The sequence below is a fragment of the Cololabis saira genome, chromosome 6, assembly GCF_033807715.1.
Source record: "Cololabis saira isolate AMF1-May2022 chromosome 6, fColSai1.1, whole genome shotgun sequence".
In the NCBI taxonomy this organism is placed as follows: domain Eukaryota; kingdom Metazoa; phylum Chordata; class Actinopteri; order Beloniformes; family Belonidae; genus Cololabis; species Cololabis saira.
In genome coordinates this window covers 28,550,869-28,571,398 of record NC_084592.1, presented here as the reverse complement: position 1 = coordinate 28,571,398, position 20,530 = coordinate 28,550,869, and the positions used below count along the sequence as shown (strand labels likewise).

The 20,530-nt window shown below is 41.8% G+C and overlaps 1 protein-coding gene across 1 annotated transcript; it reads left to right on the top strand.

Moving 5' to 3' along the window:
* Positions 1–1,600: 1,600 nt before the first annotated feature.
* On the top strand, positions 1,601–20,131 carry LOC133446105 (protein FAM171B-like). Its single transcript, XM_061723892.1, has 8 exons — positions 1,601–1,837; positions 10,877–11,110; positions 11,622–11,714; positions 11,804–11,962; positions 13,282–13,452; positions 16,756–16,872; positions 17,210–17,333; positions 19,012–20,131. Exons 1-8 carry the CDS (start codon positions 1,681–1,683, stop codon positions 19,982–19,984), a joined length of 2,028 nt encoding a protein of 675 aa, XP_061579876.1. The 5' UTR covers positions 1,601–1,680; the 3' UTR covers positions 19,985–20,131.
* Positions 20,132–20,530: the final 399 nt, after the last annotated feature.

Sequence of the window (20,530 nt, the reverse complement as noted above, 5' to 3'; positions counted from 1 at the left end):
GCCGGGAGACATAGTCTCTCCAGCGTGTCCTGGGTCTTCCCCGGGGTCTCCTCCCAGTGGGACATGCCTGGAACACCTCCCTAGGGAGGAGGGACATGCCTGGAACTCCTCCCTAGGGAGGCGTCCAGGAGGCATCCGGTACAGATGCCAGAGCCACCACAGCTGACTCCTCTCAATGTGAAGGAGCAGCGGCTCGACTCCGAGCTCCTCCTGAGTGACCGAACTTCTCACCCTATCTCTAAGGGAGCGTCCAGCCACCCTGGCTATTTATAACTACTATAACTATATAACTATTTATATTATACTTAAAAAAAGAACATATGACATATCACAAGAAGATGCAACGAAAAAGCAATTACTTTAATGTGTTGTGATTACGGTTGCCAGCTCCCTGAAAAATAAATAAGGGACACGTCATCGGCAGGGCCGGCCGACCCGATTGCCTTCACCTTTCCTGGAGTGGTGAATTTTTTTTGCCCCTTTTTTTGTGAGTGAAACAATTTTTTTTAACTATTTGACTCAAACCTGAATTGAATTAGATGCATATTTTTGAATGCCACGAACACATGGAAAACAATGTATTATCCAGCAATTCACTTTAATACAAAATAACAAAATGAACTGAATAAAATAAGTATCTTTCTTAAACAGAAACCTGTCCTGCTTAACTTAAAATTGTATAAATTGATATAAAACAATAGAAAGAAAGCAGAATATCCTTTCTGTAATAGTGCACATTTTTAGTGCAATAACAAAAGCGCAAACAGAAAGTCTGTAGAAAACTTGTAAACATATTTGTGCCTCAAAGGCCATGACTGTAGGCTACAGTTGGAGTAAAACAGAAAAAAATAACTTATGAACTCAACAGCTCAATGCCATTTTCCATTGACATTTTATGACTATTCTTTGACTCTCGCAGTAATACGGGACAAAGTGCCTCCCTTTTCAGCTCAATACGTGACGCGTACTTTAGTTTATAAATACGGCACGATTCCGTTTTTCAAGGGACTGTTGGTACGGAAGAGTATGAGGGCCATGTAGGAGAAAAAATATTTGAGAGGGGAAGATTTTTTTTTTATTGTGCACTTCAAGAAAAAAGTCGAAATGTCGAGAATAATGTTGAAATACAATTTCGAGAAAAAAGTCTAAATGTTGAGAACAAAAGTCAAAATTTCGAGAAGAAAGTTGAAATGTCGAGAAAAAAGTCGAAATGTCGAGATTAATGTTGAGGTACAATTTCGAGAAAAAAGTCAAAATTTCGAGAAAAAAGTCGAAATGCTGAGAAAAAAAGTCAAAATTTCGTGAATAAAGAAAAAAGGGCGAAATTTCGAGATTAAAATTGAAGTAGGCCTACAATTTCATGAATAAATTTGAAATGTTGAGACATTTCGACTTTTTTCTCAAAGTGCACAATAAAAAAATTCTTCCCCTCTCAAATATTTTTTCTCCTGCATGGCCCTAATACTCTTCCGTACTGTTGGCAACCCTGGTTGTGATGATTGTACATGGATGGAGAGGAACTGCTGGGCCTCACTGTTGTGGGGATGGGAGGTGCAGAGGGCGGAGTTTCTAATGCGTTTCTACTTCCTTTGAGGGACAGAGGAGGATGACAGCGCGGTGAGCGCTGCTTCTTGTCAAAGTCGCGGCTCTAAAGCGGACCTGCGGGACGCGGCGAGCAACATGCGTGCGTGCTGGACGAGCCTGCTGTGCGCGCTGGTGTTGTGCAGGAATGTGGACGCGGCCGGGGAGCTGCGCCTGCATGTCAATGAGAGCAACTCTTCCCTCCGCGATCACGTGGAACAGGAGCCCCTTCAGCAGCAGCAGCAGTCCCTGCCAGGTTTGCATTCACTTCAGCAGAAGTTTTAGATCAAGTGATTTTACTGCTCTGTAGACTTCCCGATTGTTTGAAAGTAGGTTAAAAATAGTGCGGGACATAATGTAGATGATGCAGGTTTTATTTTTTTTATTTCTGCGCCATCACACTAAAAGCATCAGATTATAGTCTGAGACGTCTCGACCATCTGTATGAGGATTTGCCTTAAAGATCCGCTCATAAGTAAAACAGTAAGTGATGCGAGGGCCGTCTCCTCGTGAGTAATGGCCCCTCCATCTGTCTCATAACTACATCACCGCCATCAGGCAGCAATTTGTCACTCCATGGGCAATGTATTTACATTTTTGACTATATTAACATTTAAAGTGGTTTTGAAGTTTGCCAACATTTTCATGAGGCGGGGGTTGGTAGGGTCTTTTAAGTTCTAAACATGTGTCCTTAGACATTAAAAAGACTCGTTTTGCATATTAAATCCTTGCAGATGATCTGGTTACACTTCAACAGGCTGTCTTTTGAACTTGTTCACTTCAGTTCCTGCCAGCTATTTCCATTTAGATCATCAAAAGTATGAGGTCTGCATGCTTTCCGTCTGTACGTCCTCCTCCTGAACTTGTTTTTCTGACAGGCTTCACCCTTCGGGAGCTGAAAGAGGGTTTTGTGACCCTGTTCGCTTATCAAGTGTTTCATGACTAATTCATGCTGATGTAGGAGTGCATAACCATCCGTCATCACATGATCCTCCCGTCTGTGTGGTGGACTGCAGTCCTTGGAGTTGTGGCCAGGCTTCCTGTTGTCTCTGGTGCCACCCACCCCTCCCTGCTGGCTTACAGTCCAGTGCTGCCAAACTCTCCTCCCAGCCTCCACGTCTTTTAAATTCAGGAGAAAATGTCAAGGGAGCAGTTGCCCACTCTCTGCTTGTCCCAGATAAATAAAAACGGCAAACTTCAAAATACAGATTAGAAAACCAGATGGTCACTTCTCCCATGCTGAGATTAATATCATCATTGTTTTGTTGCTTAATGAGTAGAGCGACAGATTTTGAGTAGAGCGACAGATTTAGACTTAATCGTTCACCCCCTAGTAATCACAGTTAACTAAGTGACAACAGGACTATGGGTTGTTGTTGTTGTTGGACCCCCCCCACCCCGATCCTTTGTCTCAAATCTCACTTTAGTTTGAGATCACGGCCTTGTGCGTGAGAAACATCTCAGAGGATGGACTTGTGTATTCCTCCATCATGTGTGGCCTAATTCCAACACTCATGCAGAGTGGAGGGGATCATTACGTATAAATCCCTGATGGCCCATCTGTCTCTGCTGCCGGGTGGGCTCAGAAACAAATTTGACCAGTTGCCATCTTGTTTATCTACCTTCATAACACTTTCAGGATGTTTACATGTACAAATAATGGAACCTCATCTTTTAATCCTATTCTTTTTTTGTGTGTTACAACATTATTAAAAAAAAAATCATCTCAGATGAACCGGGGTAGGTTTTAGTGCTCAGCAAATACCGCCTCTGTCAGACAAAAACATATTGTGTTTTTCATCATACTCAACAAAGCTGATGCCAAAGGGGGTGGGGGGGGGGCGCTTGCACAAAAGTGTAAGGCCCTGGGACACAACGACCCGAATGTGATGGGTGTGAGGTTGAAGCCAAGAATAGCACAGATTGAGGCCGGTGGAACAGTTGAATATATTAGCCAAAGATGAGGTGGTACAAGCCAAAGCTGAACATGGTAGTCCACAACGTGAGCAGACCATCAGTCCTTCTTGGATGCAGAAACCTTCAGGCAGGGAATCCGAGCAACCAGGAACCAGACAAGCGACGAGCAGGCAGAGTAGTCAGGAAAAGGCAGGGTTGAAACCAACAAGACAATACAGAGAAAATTGATAGAAACCTTTGCATGGAGCTAAGACAATCAGCCAAAGACTGAGTGGAAGGAGTGGGAATATCCCCCCGGGGTCTCCTCCCGGTGGGACATGCCTGGAACACCTCCCTAGGGAGGAGTTCCAGGAGGATCCGATACAGATGCCAGAGCCACCTCAGCTGACTCCTCTCAATGTGAAGGAGCAGCGGCTCGACTCCGAGCTCCTCCCGAGTGACTGAGCTTCTCACCCTATCTCTAAGGGAGCGTCCAGCCACCCTGGCTATTTATAACTATTATAACTATATAACTATTTATATTATACTTAAAAAAAGAACATATGACATATCACAAGAAGATGCAACGAAAAAGCAATGACTTTAATGTGTTGTGATTAGGGTTGCCAACTCCCTGAAAAATAAATAAGGGACACCTCATCGCAGGGCCGGCCAACCTGATTGCCTTCACCTTTCCTGGCGTGGTGAATTTTTTTTTGCCCCTTTTTTTGTGAGTGAAACGATTTTTTTTAACTATTTGACTCAAACCTGAATTGAATTAGATGGATATTTTTGAATGCCATGAACACATGGAAAACTAATTATTATCCAGCAATTCACTTTAATACAAAATAACAAAATGAACTGAATAAAATAAGTATCTTTCTTAAACAGAAACCTGTCCTGCTTAACTTAAAATTGTATAAATTGATATGAGACAATAGAAAGAAAGTAGAACATCCTTTCTGTAATAGTGCACATTTTTAGTGCAATAACAAAAGCGCAAACAGAAAGTCTGTAGAAAACTTGTAAACATATTTGTGCCTCAAAGACCATGACTGTAGGCTACAGTTGGAGTAAAACAGAAAAAAATAACTTATGAACTTCAACAGCTCAATGCCATTTTCCATTGGCATTTTATGACTATTCTTTGACTCTCGCAGTAATACGGGACAAAGTGCGTCCCTTTTCAGCTCAATACGGGACGCGTACTTTAGTTGATAAATACGGCACGATTCCGTTTTTCAAGGGACTGTTGATACGGAAGAGTATTAGGGCCATGTAGGAGAAAAAATATTTGAGAGGGGAAGATTTTTTTTTTTATTGTGCACTTCGACAAAAAAGTCACCCAACGCCGACTGGAGTGTACCTTCTGCACATGCGCAAGGTGTAATACGTCCCCATATGAATGGATGAATTATTATTTATTAATGTGTCATACACCTCTAAGGTGCCCAGCCTATAAGGGCTTACAAGACACAGATACACTACGCCGGCAAACAAACATCAGCTGGGTACAAACAAAAAACACAAACACAAAATAATAAATTCCACTTATACATTACAGATCAAATTACAGATCCTTTCTCAGTTTCCAGCCTCTCTTTATAAAGGTAGCTATAGAGAAACCCTCCTCTCTTAAAAACCATTCCAACTTAGCATCATCCTCAGTCCAAAACAACTCAGGTTTCAAATCTTGCATTTTCTGAAATAAAAGCTGCCTGGCTTCATCATATAATGGACAATAAAACAAAAAAATGAAGTTCATCCTCAACAACACTATCTTTCCTCTTCAGGAACAGAGTTATACCTACCTGTTTCTATACAGAATACTATAGTTCTATACATAACTGCAGGCGGTACTAATCTGCGATGTCGCCCAAAAAGAAAAGGAAAGAAGAACAACAGGAAATGACGGATCGATCTAGTCTAGAGTTCTGAACAGAGCCCACTGCCATCACTCAGTGTTTTCATTTCTGGTAGAAGTCAAGAAGGATCGAAAATACAATGCTAATAATGAAAATATACTGGTGTTCACAACACAGTCAAACACAATCCAAACGATGCGATGATAGACTGTAGTGTAGTGTCCGTGCCATCGCTGTTTTATCTAGTATATTTACCATCGTCATTTCTAGTTAACTCTGATTTGCTAGTCAAGGGCTAGCACTTCACCAATCAGATTGGTCATAGGGGCCGACGGCTAGTGGCCAATTCCACATGTCAAATCGGCCAAAATGAAAGCCGACGGAGACACCAACAGACAACTGCACGGGACTCACTAACCCGGCTCGAGTCACCTACCTCGCCCGACTAGTTGCAGCTAGGTACTGCTATTTTTCAGATGTGAGGACCTCTATAAAAGTAGGCATTTGAGCAGTTTGTTGGTCCGCAGCATTCAGGCTTATGTTAACGCAATGCCTATAGGGAAAGATATAATCGATGTTATTTGAGAAATGGTTTGGAAAGGGTTATCAAGCAATTCGGATGTTTTGGGATGTTCAATGGTATAGATTAAGAAAGATTATTCACAATCTGAAAGCACCTAGACAGTTACAAATCATCCCTGGACTGGACCAAACAGCAGGTCTGTTCCAAGGTCAGAGCATGCAACGGTCAAAGATACAGTATCTAAAAAAAAACAAAAATAGAAACACTACTGTACATCTCAGACAGTACTGGCCTCAATGAGCATGAGTAGATGAGAAAGACTCAGACAACAGAGGTAGATTAGCATAACTGTGCCTGAAGAGCCACAAGACCTTTGGAACAGTGTCAGTGAGATGAAAGTGGAGTTTCTTGGCCGTTATGCCTAGTGTCATGTTTGGCAAAACCAAACACAGCATTGCATTATACTTTAAGGTTGTTTTGCAGCCAAGGGACCTGGGCATCTTGCAGTCACTAAGTGCAAATGTAAGGCCATCTGTCTTACAGCTCAAGCTCGGTTGAAACAACAGTACAAAATTCCAAGCACACAGAAAATCTAAATCAGAATGGCTTAAAAACAAAAGACTCAAGGTTTTACAACGGCCTAGACAATGTCCAGACCTCAACCCTATTGAAATTCTGCGGACTATAAAGGAAGTTTCACACCAACAAGCTTTAGTGCACTTGAAATAAATTCAAGTTTGGTTTCCAGCAGCACTCCACTGCGGTGTCATATGCACTTGCGTGCAAACCTAAACAGTCAGACAGAGACCCCCTAAAAGGGGTTGTTGATTCAAATCCAATGCTGAACCCCCCCTGGTGTGAAAGCCTGTCAAATCAAAATGTGCTTAAAGATTATGTTCACATTAGTTGAGGGGTAGCTTCGACTTGGATTTCTGATGGGTTTTTTATAGGACAAGTGTCATACCAGTCCACAACACAGGATGTTCTTACTGTGATTATATTTCCTGTACTCAACGCAGAGACATCTAACCAATAAACAATATTGACATTGTCACACAGTTTCTAACTGATGCATTTTTGTATGCTTGGATTACTCACAAAGTGTTGATGAACCAAACTAAATTCAAAATGCTTCACATTTGAAAACATATCAAAGATTAGGACCAGAGCAGATAAACTAAGAATAGACTAAAGCCATTCAGGAAATTACAACTTCAAGATATTGCTGCTTAAAGTGGATCTACAAGCTAATAAATCATTGGGGTACTTAATATTGCCCACTTTTTCTTTTTTGACTCCTATTTTGTTAAATAATGCCACGATGGAAAAACTGATGTTTCTGGTCATCTGAGGTTGAAGTTACCCATTAATAATTCCAGCTGTGGTCTGATAATTTATTTAAAAATGTTGTTTCTTTTCCCAAAATATGAGATAAAAGAGAGTTATTACAAAGTTTGGCACAGAGCTTCTGTCAATGTATTTTATAATTTGTTAATCACTTTTGCTGATAATCAGGAAAATGTAAGGTTGCATATCTGCAGAAACTTTTTTTTTGCACTTTTAGCAACATACATTGTTTTTGACAATCATATTGTGTCATTCTACTGTCTGTTGTCTTAAATTAGGGGTAAGAGCTTTATGATTTCATATTGGATCAGCTCATATTCGCACAAATTGGAAACATTCTTTTGCAGAGGGAAATGCATTGTTGTTTTATCTGACATCAGCTTATCTGCTTGATAATAACAGTATTCAACCCATATCACAGACAACGCGGGATCCGTCTCTTATCTGCACCCGGCGGCCTCCGGCAGCACATTTCAATCCACTTCACAGCCCTCTTTGTGGTGTGGTTCAGTTCACCAAACGGGGAGATTATAGTAATCGGGCAGAGAACACCTCCACTTCAGATTTAGTAACCCCCCCCCCCCCCCAATTCTGTTATATTTGGCCACTAAGGCAAGACACACATACTGAAAAGAGGAGGCTGTCTCTCAGAGCAGCCTTCCTTGCTCCCGTCCATCTGCACTGACGTTAGCAGTTCAGTGACCCAGCCAAATGTGCGCTTGTTTCACACTGGTGATTGAAAATAGAAGCATTTCCAGCGGCTCAAGGCATTTGTATTTCATCTGTTCAAAGCGGATTTTTGGGAGCGATGATATTGGGTCGATCTGGCCGTCTGGATTTGGCCCTTGCTTAAAGCCAGCAGCATAAAGCACAGCTTCGTGAGTTTTCAGTAAACCTTTGGCAGATCTTTTAGCAGCAGGATTATAAGCTCTGAGCTGCAGCAACAACCCCTGCCACTGATGCTGTTCTTTTGTCACCATTACAGAAAGATGCTTACGGCGTTGGGGTGAGCGAGCCTGCTGCTATTGCAGCGCTTCAGCACTTCATTGCAGAGAAGTGTAATAAAGGGTTCTTTGTGGCCTCCTTGCAAAAAAAAAAAATAGCTAAAGAATTGATGATGAGTTAGCAGCTGAGAGTCATGGTTCCCAAAACGTACTTTCCAGTCCAGGCTGCACGGAAGCAGTTCATTGTAGTAGACAATATTTATAGCAGGACAGTGGGTGGAGGTGAGGGAAGACACCTGGAGCTGCTCAATGCTGACAGTTGCAGATGCAAGCTGCACCCTCCTGGCATTTAACAGTTTATTTTAAGCATTGTTCTGGAGAATTTGCTTTTGTTGGGTAAAAATATGTTCCAACCTTAAACCGGATAAAAGAAAAACAAATATAAAAAAGAATGACATGTTTTTGCCTCCCCTGCTTGGTGGTGTTGAGAATCCTAATCCTGAGTTTGAAAAATTCATTTGAAAAGCTGCACTAGTTTTTGCTGCCTTCCCCCATTTCTGACACTTGCACATTTGTACGGCTAACATTACAGTATAGTTATTTTTATTCCATATTATTTTTATTTCATATTATTATATTATTTTTCTGAGCCCCCCGATGTCAACATAAGCACTTTAGCGCTGCACGGACATCTAATGGAAAGATGCGACTGTTTAACAGCGAATGCTAACTTGTTCTGTTGTCAGACACATAAGCAACACAGCAGGAGGCAGAAAACCTTTAAATACCATTAAAATTAACTCTCGACAATATTCATACATTTGTTTTAAAGGTATTGTGACATAATTTTTAACATGCTTTTAACACTATTAAAAGTCTTGGCCAATATCCCTCAAATGTGTCTAAAAGGGTGTAACAAGAAAAACTTCACTCCAGTACTCCATGCCTGGCTTTTTTTATGACAGTGTTTTTTGCGCAGTGAAAAACGCGTCCTTTTCCCCATTTCCTATCAATCATTGCCCCGCTTTGGTGTAATATGCCAACAAGACCTGAATCGACCCGTCGTTCCATCCATCGTTTTTTCATGGAATCTCCAGCTTTATCAAACGTACTCGTACCTAAATGTCTCTGGTTCAAATTGTTGTGGTCCCATGATTTCTGTTCACGTGAGTGTTGAACATAATTAAGAAGTCCCGATCAGCAGAGACCCCCGCCAGGAGGTTCCTGTTGACCAACCTGAGTACGTCTCCTACTACAGGGCTGTTTTTTGCCCCGTAACGGTTCCTGAAGGCCACTGGTAATGCAGACACGCACAAAAAAATCTACCCAGAACTCCCGCTAGTGGAAACTTGCCTTATGTGTGAAGTTAGCTTGTTCTCCCTGTGCTTGCATGGGTTCCCTCCAGGTACTCTGGCTTCCTCCCACAGTCCAAAAACATGCATGTTAGGTTGATTGACAGTTCTAAATTACCTTTAAGTGTGTTTGTCCGTGCGTGCGTGTGTTTGCAGAGATTTAGCCCTGTTTTCCTTGGATTTAGAAAATGGAATAAAATAAGCTCCGTTGCCCAGACTTGAGAAATACCTGGAATCAGTATCCATCTCTGATACCCAACAGCCATTGGCTCATCTGCTTTTGAGGGGCGGGTCTTACCAATAAGTCAGCTCTGGTGCTTATATGCATGTGTTTGATAACGCAGCAACTTGTGATATTAATTTAAGTGGCTGGAAAACCCATTAACAACATGCGAAACGCTCTGCTGCGATTTTTAGCTGGAGTGGTCTCCAAGGAACCTTGTGCATTATTCATCACAACTTGACGCCTCGCCACATCACTGACAATATTGATTATTTCAGTTTTGCCTCAGTCCCTTAGTCATTGATTGTTTATGTGGCATGCAATCTTGATTCCCGCTGTTAATTCACACAAACAAGGAGGGATAGACCCTTTCATTGTTATGCAGCACTTTTACGTCTCAGATGTCAAGCCTTGTTGTGATTTGCTTGGTATTGGGGCATGGTATGTTGCTAACTGGTTAAGGTTTCACATCATCGTCATTAGGCCCTCAAAAGGATTCTCCCAGAGCCCTTTGGATGATTGCAGCTCAGTCAAGGGAGTTACATTATTTGAAATATGCCCTGTATGTTGCTGTCTGCATGCTGTTGTAGCATTAGGTTGCATAGAATGAACACTTTGATGTACTGGTTGCACTATTTAATCACTGGCATTTGTCTCGTCTTTAAACTCTGCAGGGAACAGCTGATTGATATGCTCGAGGGATTTTACAAATTAGTTCTGTTGACAGAAAAGGTTCGATAGACCTTAACTGGGATTGGGATCACCTCTGCTGTGCTGGAATTAGGCCAAATCTCACCCTCTACAATACTGGTGGGTGAAATAGCAGAAACACCTTTATAATATTTTGATTAAATCCAGCCTGGAACGTTGATCGCTAATTTAGGAAGTTTTTTTAAAGCCACACTCTCCAGCTCATGACATCCCATCAACTATTTGGAGCTTCAGTTTGGGTGGGAAGGGACTTTTGGGGGTGTTCTTGTCAAAACAATAATTTGTAATACATCATCTGGTGTATTATCACCCAAGCAGCAATAAAAATAAATACACTTTTTACCAGTTACAACAAACTAAACGAGAAGTGGCAGCCTAACTGAGCTTATAAGTCAACGGCCTTCATCTGAGTCAATCTTTTTCCTCTCTAGGCTCCACATTCAACCTGAAGGTCCTGGTGGACGACGTGCTGAATGGCCAGCGTCTGAGCCAGGCGGTGGTGGAGGTCTTTGTCAACTACACGCGGAACAACACGGCTCTAAGTGGCCAGGACGGCAGCGCTTTGCTGCACGTACCCTTCCACTCAGGACTGCCTGTCACGGTCGTAGCCAGCAAGGTTGGCTACATCTCAACGCTGCTGCACTGTAAGACCAGCAGGGTGCCAAGTAAGTTAGTGTATTGCACTGTTTTTAATCCTTGACTCTTATCTGAACGTTAGCAGGTACGCTCAGAATTCTATAGAGCTTGGAAAAGCTTGAATGCAGTTTGGGTGTCAATGTGAAGCCGAATCTGACATTTGGCACCTAATGAGATAGCTGCACCCATGAGAACCAATTTGGGGGGTGGGGGGGGTCTCTATTACTTCGCTGCCACCTGCAGTATTCCTCATTTCTTTCTGAGTATGATGACAGCATTGAAGTGACTCTTCAGTCCTGAGTTGGAATGAATGCTAGATAAACCCCCTTCTAGGAAAGTAAGGCTTTGTGTTGCTCTGCGTGTGTGCGTGCGTGCGTGCGTGCGTGTGTGCGTGTGTGCGTGCGTGCGTGCGTGCGTGCGTGCGTGCGTGCGTGTGCACGTGTGAGCAAGAGAAGAAGCAAAACTCCACACCCCCATCTAGTGGAACAGAAGTCAAATTTTGGTGCCTAAATTCTGATTTTGCATCTTTTGCTTCTTCAGTATTTTCCTCACTGACGATGTCACTGACTGGACTGAATCAAGGAAACATCTGGCTCTTTGAGGATTCTGTGCATATAACTCACAAAACAAATGGTATCGCATTTGTTCCTCTCTCAAAGCATTCGCGTACAGAAGCATGTCTTACTTGCCAGAAAATGAAGATGCATTTGTTCTGTTTGTAGACGTGTCCTCACAGCCCGCTGTCAGGTTTCCCAAGAGCCTCCTGAACCTGACTCACAGCAGCAACATCACCTCTGTCACAGCCTACCTTACTATTCTGAAAGCAAGATCCCAGCAGGATGGCTCTCTTAACACCCTGGGTATCACGAGCAGTAAATCAGGTAAATCACACTGTTTTATTAAAATGTTGTGTGTTTTGATTTGTTACAAACTGTATCACCCCTCCTTGAACATACAGCACCTGGTCAAAAAATAAGAACTCACCACTTTGATTTAACCGAACGGTGCAGGTAGTGATGAGAAAAGTGCAGCAGTGATTGAAATGTTTCAGCTTCTCCGAGTTATTTAACCCGTGACTCGTGCAGTGACCTGATTCTCATTCAGACAACTACGTCTGAAAACACATCCTCTGGATGTCGAAGTACTTCTCTTCCACAAGAGGAAATGCTGTGAACACTTATGTGTTTGGCAGACTTGGCGTGCTCACTCAAAAAGAGCAAAAGTGTGTCACCGGGTGCCAGTCCAAAAAACATATCAAAAAATCAAAATCCTGACAGCACTCACTTAAAGTACAAAACTTTAATATATGGTTAAATCACTGCACAGCAGCAGAAAATCGGACGCGTTTCAGCTTACAGCCGTCCTCAGCGAAGGTCCTCGCTGAGCGAAGGTCCTCGCTGAGGACGGCTGTAAGCTGTAGCGCGTCCGATTTTCTGCTGCTGTGCAGTGATTTAACCATATATTAAAGTTTTGTACTTTAAGTGAGTGCTGTCAGGATTTTGATCTTTTGAAACACTTACGTGTTTGAAATCTAGTCAAAGGAAATCAAGAATGGCCCTTAAAGGACATTTTTAATAGAAAAAAGTATAGTAAAAACATTTCCACAATTATAATGCAGAGAAAAATTGATGTCCGGACCTTAGACTTAATAATCGATACAAGATCTTTGTTAAAAATAATTAAACTCAGTATGGGAGTGAATGTTGAGACATTTTTTCAGCTCGCTGAAATAATGCCACAAGGATGTGTCCTGTAATACCTAAAGGTGGTCCAATGAAATACTAGAATTTGCTTCACTTTTTGGGGTCAGGCTGTGGATATAGTATCCTGCGTTTTCTTCCGTCGTAAAGATCATGATGTGCGTCTAGCAGTGGGTTCGTCTTTGGTTCCAAGTGATCATTTAAACTATTAAAGACGCCGAGCTGGACATCACTTCACACTATTAAAAACGATAGCACACCAGATGTCTTTTTTCCGTTTAAGCTTCATAAAGTATGCTGCAGACTGGCTGGAACCTCCTCACGTAGCCACATCAGGCTATCATCTTAGTAGTGCTAAACCATGGTGCCGTGAGCACTTGTACCATATGGCTGAAATATTTTTGCATGACATTTCTAGATATCAAATATAATGATTAGTGAGTATTTGCTCGGGGTGTGTATCATACTGCTGCATGCACCCATTTTCTCATTCTTTCAAGGATACGTCAGCGTGGAGTTAAGACCGGTGGCAGCCGTCAGCGTGCAGCTTTTTTCTGGAGATACGGAGCTGCACGTGAGCGGGCCCGTAGAGATCAGCCTCAGCGTTTCTGATAGCTGTGGACTTCACGCTTCAAATGTTGTGCCAGCCTGGTTCTTCAACAGAACCCTTGGTGAGTACAGGAGTGCTGGATACTCTGTTGGTGTGAGTTGGTCAGATGCTGTGTGACATTGATGTCACCAGCGTGACATCGGCTCTGATAAAGCCCATCTTACTGCCCTTCTTTTAAAATGTCGACCGTAAACAGACTAGGGCTGGGCGATATGGACCAAAAGTCATATCTCGATATTTTCTAGCTAAATGGCGATACTCGATATATATCTCGATATTTTTTCTGTGCCTTAATTGGGGTTTCCCCCAAAGCATTATAGCATAGCATCTCTGTTAGCTTCATTTTTTTCTGAGGCAAACCCTTAAAAAAACAGTCAGTTTTAATACAAAGCCTCGTGCCAAATGTCACACAGGTTCATTTATTAACAGAGGTCTGCACAATATCAAAATGTATAAAACAAATGAAATAAAAATAAACTGCCTGCATATATAGAATAAAAATGCTTCTTGAATAAAATAAAACAAATATCCCTTTCCTGCATAACAATTAAATTAAAATACACTGTGCAATTAATACAATGTAGACAGTAACAGGCAGACTTTTCCACTGAGGTTGACAGTTGTGCAAATAACAAAACATTTGTGCAAATCTCAAATAAAACATTCAAGTCAATTTGTCACAAAATAAGCTATATCAAAATCATTTAAAAAAAAAAAAATCGATATAATTGATATTGTCTCGTACCATATCGTGTTTGAAAATATATCGATATATATTAAAATCTCGATATATCGCCCAGCCCTAAAACAGACCGAGCTTGAACTTGTTGAGTTCAGATTGTTTATGTGTGTCTACTTGTGAGAGAAATAGTTGCTCCCAGAGCTCAGGCTCAACCTGGCTGAAGGAAGAATGTGTCATGGTTTTCTGCAAATACCTGCCCCAAGTGCAAAACGTTTTGGTGGTTTTAAGGAGTTTATTTCTAAAGATATGAATGATTGTGCTGGGTCTGGGTGTTTTCTGGAGTCAGGGGGTTTCCGGAGCTCTGGAGACGGAGTAAGGAATGGTGAGATCCGCCAGGGAGGAATGAATGGGATCAGAGAGGATGAGTTCTTCAGAGGGAAGCCAGGAGGGTGCAGAGAGTAGGCCCAGAATGCCGATGGATTTAACCGTGGTAGGAAAACACTCTGATGCTGACAGCTGCTGGCAGCAGGCTCCTCTCATCCTCTGTCGGACCGGGCTTGATGCGACGCACACCTGCCGGAGTCTGCCCACCTTCAGCTGCTCCATGAAGCCCTCTGGTGGAGAAGTACGAGAGGTGAAGAAACTGCACAAACATCCTCAGATCCCAACGAGCTGTCACCCACAATGCTTCTTGCTTTGGTCCTCATTTTAAAAGCCAAAATATGGTTCAGGGATTTCTGAGGTGTAATAGCTATTTTACTAGCGATGACTCAGAGGATGAATATAAACTGGACGGATGAATAATTACAATGTCATTATTTACTTTTTTTTTAACATGTTTCTTTATTGGGTAATCCATGTAAATTATATTACACAATAAACATTTCTTTTAAAGGGTTCGACAGAATACCCTGTTTTATATTTTACCATACACACTCAAAAAATAAATAAATAAATAAATGAATAACTAAATAAAATAAAAATAAATAAATAAATAAAATAAATAAGGACACAAAACTTAACATAACAAACACCCCAAAACACACACACTGCAAAATACGTAATTATAAACAGGTCCCAAAGTAAGTACCGATTACCAATCAAACTCTGACTGAAGACAATAATAATAGGAAAAATAAAGTAATAAACTAAAATACAGGACACGCAAACAGCAGCAACAAAAAAAAGTTAAAAAATAAAAAATAAAAAAATAAAAAAATAAGATAAATAAATAAAAATTAAAATAAACTGACATAAGAGGAACCCTAAAAAAAAAATGAGACATGGTTAGCAATATCATACTTCTCTGTAATTAAGTTAAATCAGATTAAATTAATCTTCCAAGGATGCCAAAGAATTAACAAAAGAAAGAATAGGTTCCCAAATATAAGAAAACTTATCAGAGCAACCCCTAATACCGTATTTAATTTTCTCTAAATATAAAAATGACATCAGGTCTTTCAACCAAGAATTGGGAGATGGAGGTTTTTGGTCCTTCCATTGAAGTAGAATACGTCTACGAGCTAAATGTCATAATTTCTATTGCCAATTGAAAAGATTTTTTTCCAACACTTGGTGAGGGTAGAACCTGTGTTCCTATCCTCCACCTATTGCAATAAATCACATAAATGCTTTCAAATCAAATTAAAGCAAAAAGAAACAGGGCTCTGAAACCAACATCCAATCACTGTTTGCCACCCAAGCAAAGCGACCAGACTGCTGACCCGTCTGTTAATCTCTCTTTTTTCTTCAGTGGACAGGCATTGTGTTTGTGTGCGTTGGAGGTCTGTCCTCACAGGCAGGTATCAATGATGGGGGTTGTACCTATTAACTGTGAATATTCAAAATCTCGCTGACCCTTACTAGTTTTTCCATCACCTCCCACCCAATGTTCAACGACATCTCCTCTAACATGCTTTCAGCCATGACTTTACAGCTCTGTTCATGGTTTCCCAGTTTTAGAGGTGGAGTCAACACTCAACTTCAATCTGCCCCAAGTCTTGACATGAAGCGTGCATCCTTTCTTTTTTCTTTTAATATTTTTATCCTGATATTTTTCCCCATTACATCACCCAGTGCTCCTACCTAAGTGACAGTCCTGGGCATTGCCATCCTCTACCAACCCTGGGAGGGCCCTGCACTGAGCTCAGGTCTCCTCCTTAACCTGAGGAGTGAGCAGCCGCTTCTTTTCACCAGACAGGGTGGGGTTTCTCCGGCCGGACGTAGCGCGTGGAAGGATCACATTATTCCGGCCAGATCCTCCCCACTCCATCTGGCGCCGTTGGGCGGAGGGGGCATGTATAGCAGTGTATAGCCCAGGACTGTGCTGCGTGCATCCTTTCAAATCTCTGTCAAAGTTTTGCTTTGATTCACTCAGCTCACAGGAGGCGCGTCAGCAGCACCACACTGCAAAAATCCATTTCTAAGAGAGTAAAGCACCTTGTTGCAAGAAATCTAGAAGACTATTTTACTAGTTTTAAGTATTTTACTCAAGAACATTTTACTTATCCCATTGGCAGAGATAATTTTGTCTAGATTTAAGAACATTAGGCTTATTTTCATAGAGGCTGTTCTTACAGCGCATGAAGCAGTTGTGTGAGTGCGGGTCATGCTTTCCATTGCAATTGTCTAGACATTTATTATTTATCCACCTTGTAAAATCTGTTTCTGTTTTATTTGTAGGTGGATGGATGAGAAAAGGACTGGGAAAGGTGACTTTGGTAGATGGGAAACTTGTGTGGAAATTCACTGCCTCTCACTTGGGCTACTGGATTGCAGCACCGCTGCCGTCCAACAAAGGCAGGTGTCCGGCTCGGAGGTTTCAGTGTTGTACAGAGAATATAACGCTCTGTTTTGTCTATCAAGCAGTAATATTTCCTTTAATGCATGGTCACAGTTAAAATTGTTGCAGCTGTTAATGAACGTGTTTATGGGATTCTTTCATAAAGGACATTCCGTTTTGTAATGCTGGATAATATTGGGATTAATAATAATAATGATACAATTTCAAGTCAATAAAATACATTTCATGATCCATTGAAATTGGTACAAAGCTGGTTTAAGTTGGTTCAAACAGTATCGTTCTGTTCAGCTTTAAGCTTATTTTCAAGTTCTTCCGTGTTCTGCCATCCTCTAGGTATTTTTGGACTTGCCATCACCGTTGACTTTATCTCCCATCATGCATTGTTCCTGATGGTTTTCTTGGGAGGAACGCTTCTTGTTGTTTTCTGCATTCTGGTTGGACTACTATATTATTGCAGGTAACAAAAGCTTTCGTCTCATTTCATCTATAAGTTATCAACATTTACAACTATTGCAAAGGATAAGACCCAAAAATAAACTTAGCGGTTAGCGCTGCTGCCTCACAACGAGAAGGTTCCTGGTCAGACTCCTGGTAGCTCTTTCTGTGTGGAGTGTGCATGTTCTTCTCGTGCTCGTGTGGGTTCCCTCCACAGTATGACAATATGTGCTGGGTGAATTTGTGATTCTGAATTGCCCATGGGAGTGTATGTGTGGTTATTTGTCTTTATGTGGCCCTGCAGTGGAGTGGCAACCTGGATCTAGGCTCCATCAGATCCCTGTGACCCTGAGTTGGAATAAGCGTATATAGATAATGGATGGCTGGGAATATTTGAATAAATCAAATACTTTTGTATTCCAACCTTGAAAGGAGGTTCTGGAAAGTGTATCTGTATTCATGTATACAAACATTGATTGATAAGTATGTAGCTTACAGCAGTTCCTCCATTAAATTGCTAATTATGTTGCCTCATTGAGGCTATTCCCACAAAGGAAACATGTGACTGGAGTTGAAACCTGTTCATACTGCTGATAACTCACTCCAGTTTGATTCAGGGTGCAGTGAGGCCTGATCCTGATCAGACCGCATTTGTAGCTGGTCTGGGTATACTTAATGGAAAAACTACTGAAAAAGCAATGATCCTTACACATCTATGTACCTTCTGGTTGACGATGTCTGTCATCTACGTTGTCCTAACAGGACTGGAGTATTTCAATCTGACAGTAGTATTTGTTTAAAAGGACCAATATTCTATTGAACCTGCTGAAATCATTGCCTTTTGTTCAATATATCCTCTGCTGAACCTGCGGCAGCTCGGATACACTCCTGCCCTTACAAATGTCCTGAGCTCCTTTTCCTTCTCCTTGGACTCCTTTTCTGTGCCCACAAAACGTTCCTAATTTCCCGATAGCGCCACATACAGTGTCACAATGACATCATTGCCTCTTTGTGTGTGTACTAGTCGTAGCTCACAGCCTTCCCACCAGTCACTGGTTAACCATGCTAAACATAGGTCTAAAACAAAGTAAAAACATATCACAATTTAAAAAAAGATATAAAGAAACTTTTTTCTCAAAATACAGTGGCGAATAAAAATGTAGATGTATTTATGTTGATATATAGACTTTTTTTTGTGTTCTATAAGTAAGCTCATTGATTCTCTTGCTATTTTGGAAAAATGAATATAAGATTTAGGGGTAGGACCTGATAAGTATATACTTCAATCCTACTCCCTTTCGAATATGCTGGTGGATCTGCGAGGTCTGCCTTGTCTTTTTTTTTTTTTTTACTTTTTAGTATTGTTCTTTCTAATTTGCATATTCGAAATAAAGCTCAATAATAATTAAAAAAAACAGATCACTGAGTAGAATGGATTAGTAAAACCTGGAAAACCTAGAAAAACAAGCACATAAGTTAACTGCATATGAATAATTGAGCTATTTGGAAACAAATCTACAGCTCAGCGATTTCTCGTGATGGCTGACCCCTCATTGGGAGTAATCTCTCCACATAAAATGTCTTAAATGCATGAATACAAATACATTTAATAACAATTATTGAATGTAAATATCTCTGTCATGAATATACAATGCATATAAATTGATGTTATCTGAATAACGGCTTTGTCTTATTAACAGAAGGGAGCCCATCAAGAAGAAAGGAAGAAAAATCCCAGTAGTGATGAAAAGGGACCAGACCACATCTACATATACGGACGAAGTCTCTGAAGCATCTTCAGGGAATGCCCGCCGAAAAGATGTCCTGAACCCAGCGTTCACAGAAATGGGGAAAAACCAACTCACTGCCGCTTTTATTTCCATGCACAACAGTGATGTCCTGGTCAACCCCGGCGCCGTAGCCATCGCGGTGGAGTGTGATGAGCTGGAGCTCAAAACCCACCTGAGTGATCTGGCGTTCATCCACAGGACTTCGGACCAAGACGGAGCCCCTACGTCTCTCCCAGACAGCCTGTTCTTCTACAACCACCCTATTGCAATCCTTCCTGCCCCAGCTTTCTTCCACTTGGAGGAGCGACCGGAGCCGGCCCAGAAAAGCAAGTCGGCCACGCTGCCACGGGCGGGCGCTTTCACCAGCACTGCCACAGAACCAGCGAATCTAGACAGCTTCACCCAGACTCTGTCTAAGGCTCCCTCCGCCGCCCAGAGCCAGGCGGTGGACACCGACAACCAGCTCGGGGGTTCAGAAGCCGCCCAGGCAGCGAACACCGCCAGCACCGCCAGAGGTTCCTTCAACATCCCAGAATCTGCATCGGTACCAGGGACACTAAATAAAATTGGTGGAAGCAGGAACTCGGCACGCATCCTGTCAGGATTCTCTAAAATCCCTTCACCCCAGCCTCCTCGAGCCTGGTTTGTGTCGCTGGAGGGCAAACCCGCGGCCGAGATCCACCGCGCTGCCACAGACCAGCAGAGGAGACGGAGGCCCATTGAGAGTCGGGAAACCAGTTTGGACTCGGGGGTGGATATGAGCGAGCTGAATCAGGCCTCTGGCAGGAGGGCAGGAACACTGGACCGAAATGCCACTTTTGTCAAAAGCACATCCAACAGTAAGCACACACACCCCAGCAGTGAAAAACAGGATCATCCGTGACAAGTGACTTTCTTACGTTATAGGTCACGTTTACAGTACAAGATGGGAGCGTGTGTGTTTCTGCTAAAGGATTTAGCACGGCCTGTACTTTAAAATACTGTGCATACAGCAGAAAGCAGAAAAATTACAATAATATTAGGCAACCGTTTCTACGGAAGAGTATTAGGGCCACTTAAAAAAAATAAAAAGAATTCTGAGATTAAAGTCAGAATTCTGACTTTTTTCTCAGAATTCTGACTTTTTTCTCAGAATTCTTTTTATTTTTTTTTAAGTGGCCCAGAATTCTGACTTTTTTCTCAGAATTCTTTTTATTTTTTTTAAGTGGCCCTAATACTCTTCTGTACGTTTCCACCGGAAAAGGAGTGTCAAAGACGTACCGTTCAGCAACCAAGACCACTGCAGAACTGCTAATAGTACGCTGGATTAACAAGGTTTTAACCACCCAACAACTTTATTCACCATCATTACTACTCCACATCACACCATATTGAATGTTTTGTGTTGACATGAGTCTGGTTGTTGTTCTGCCACATGCTACGTTTCTCT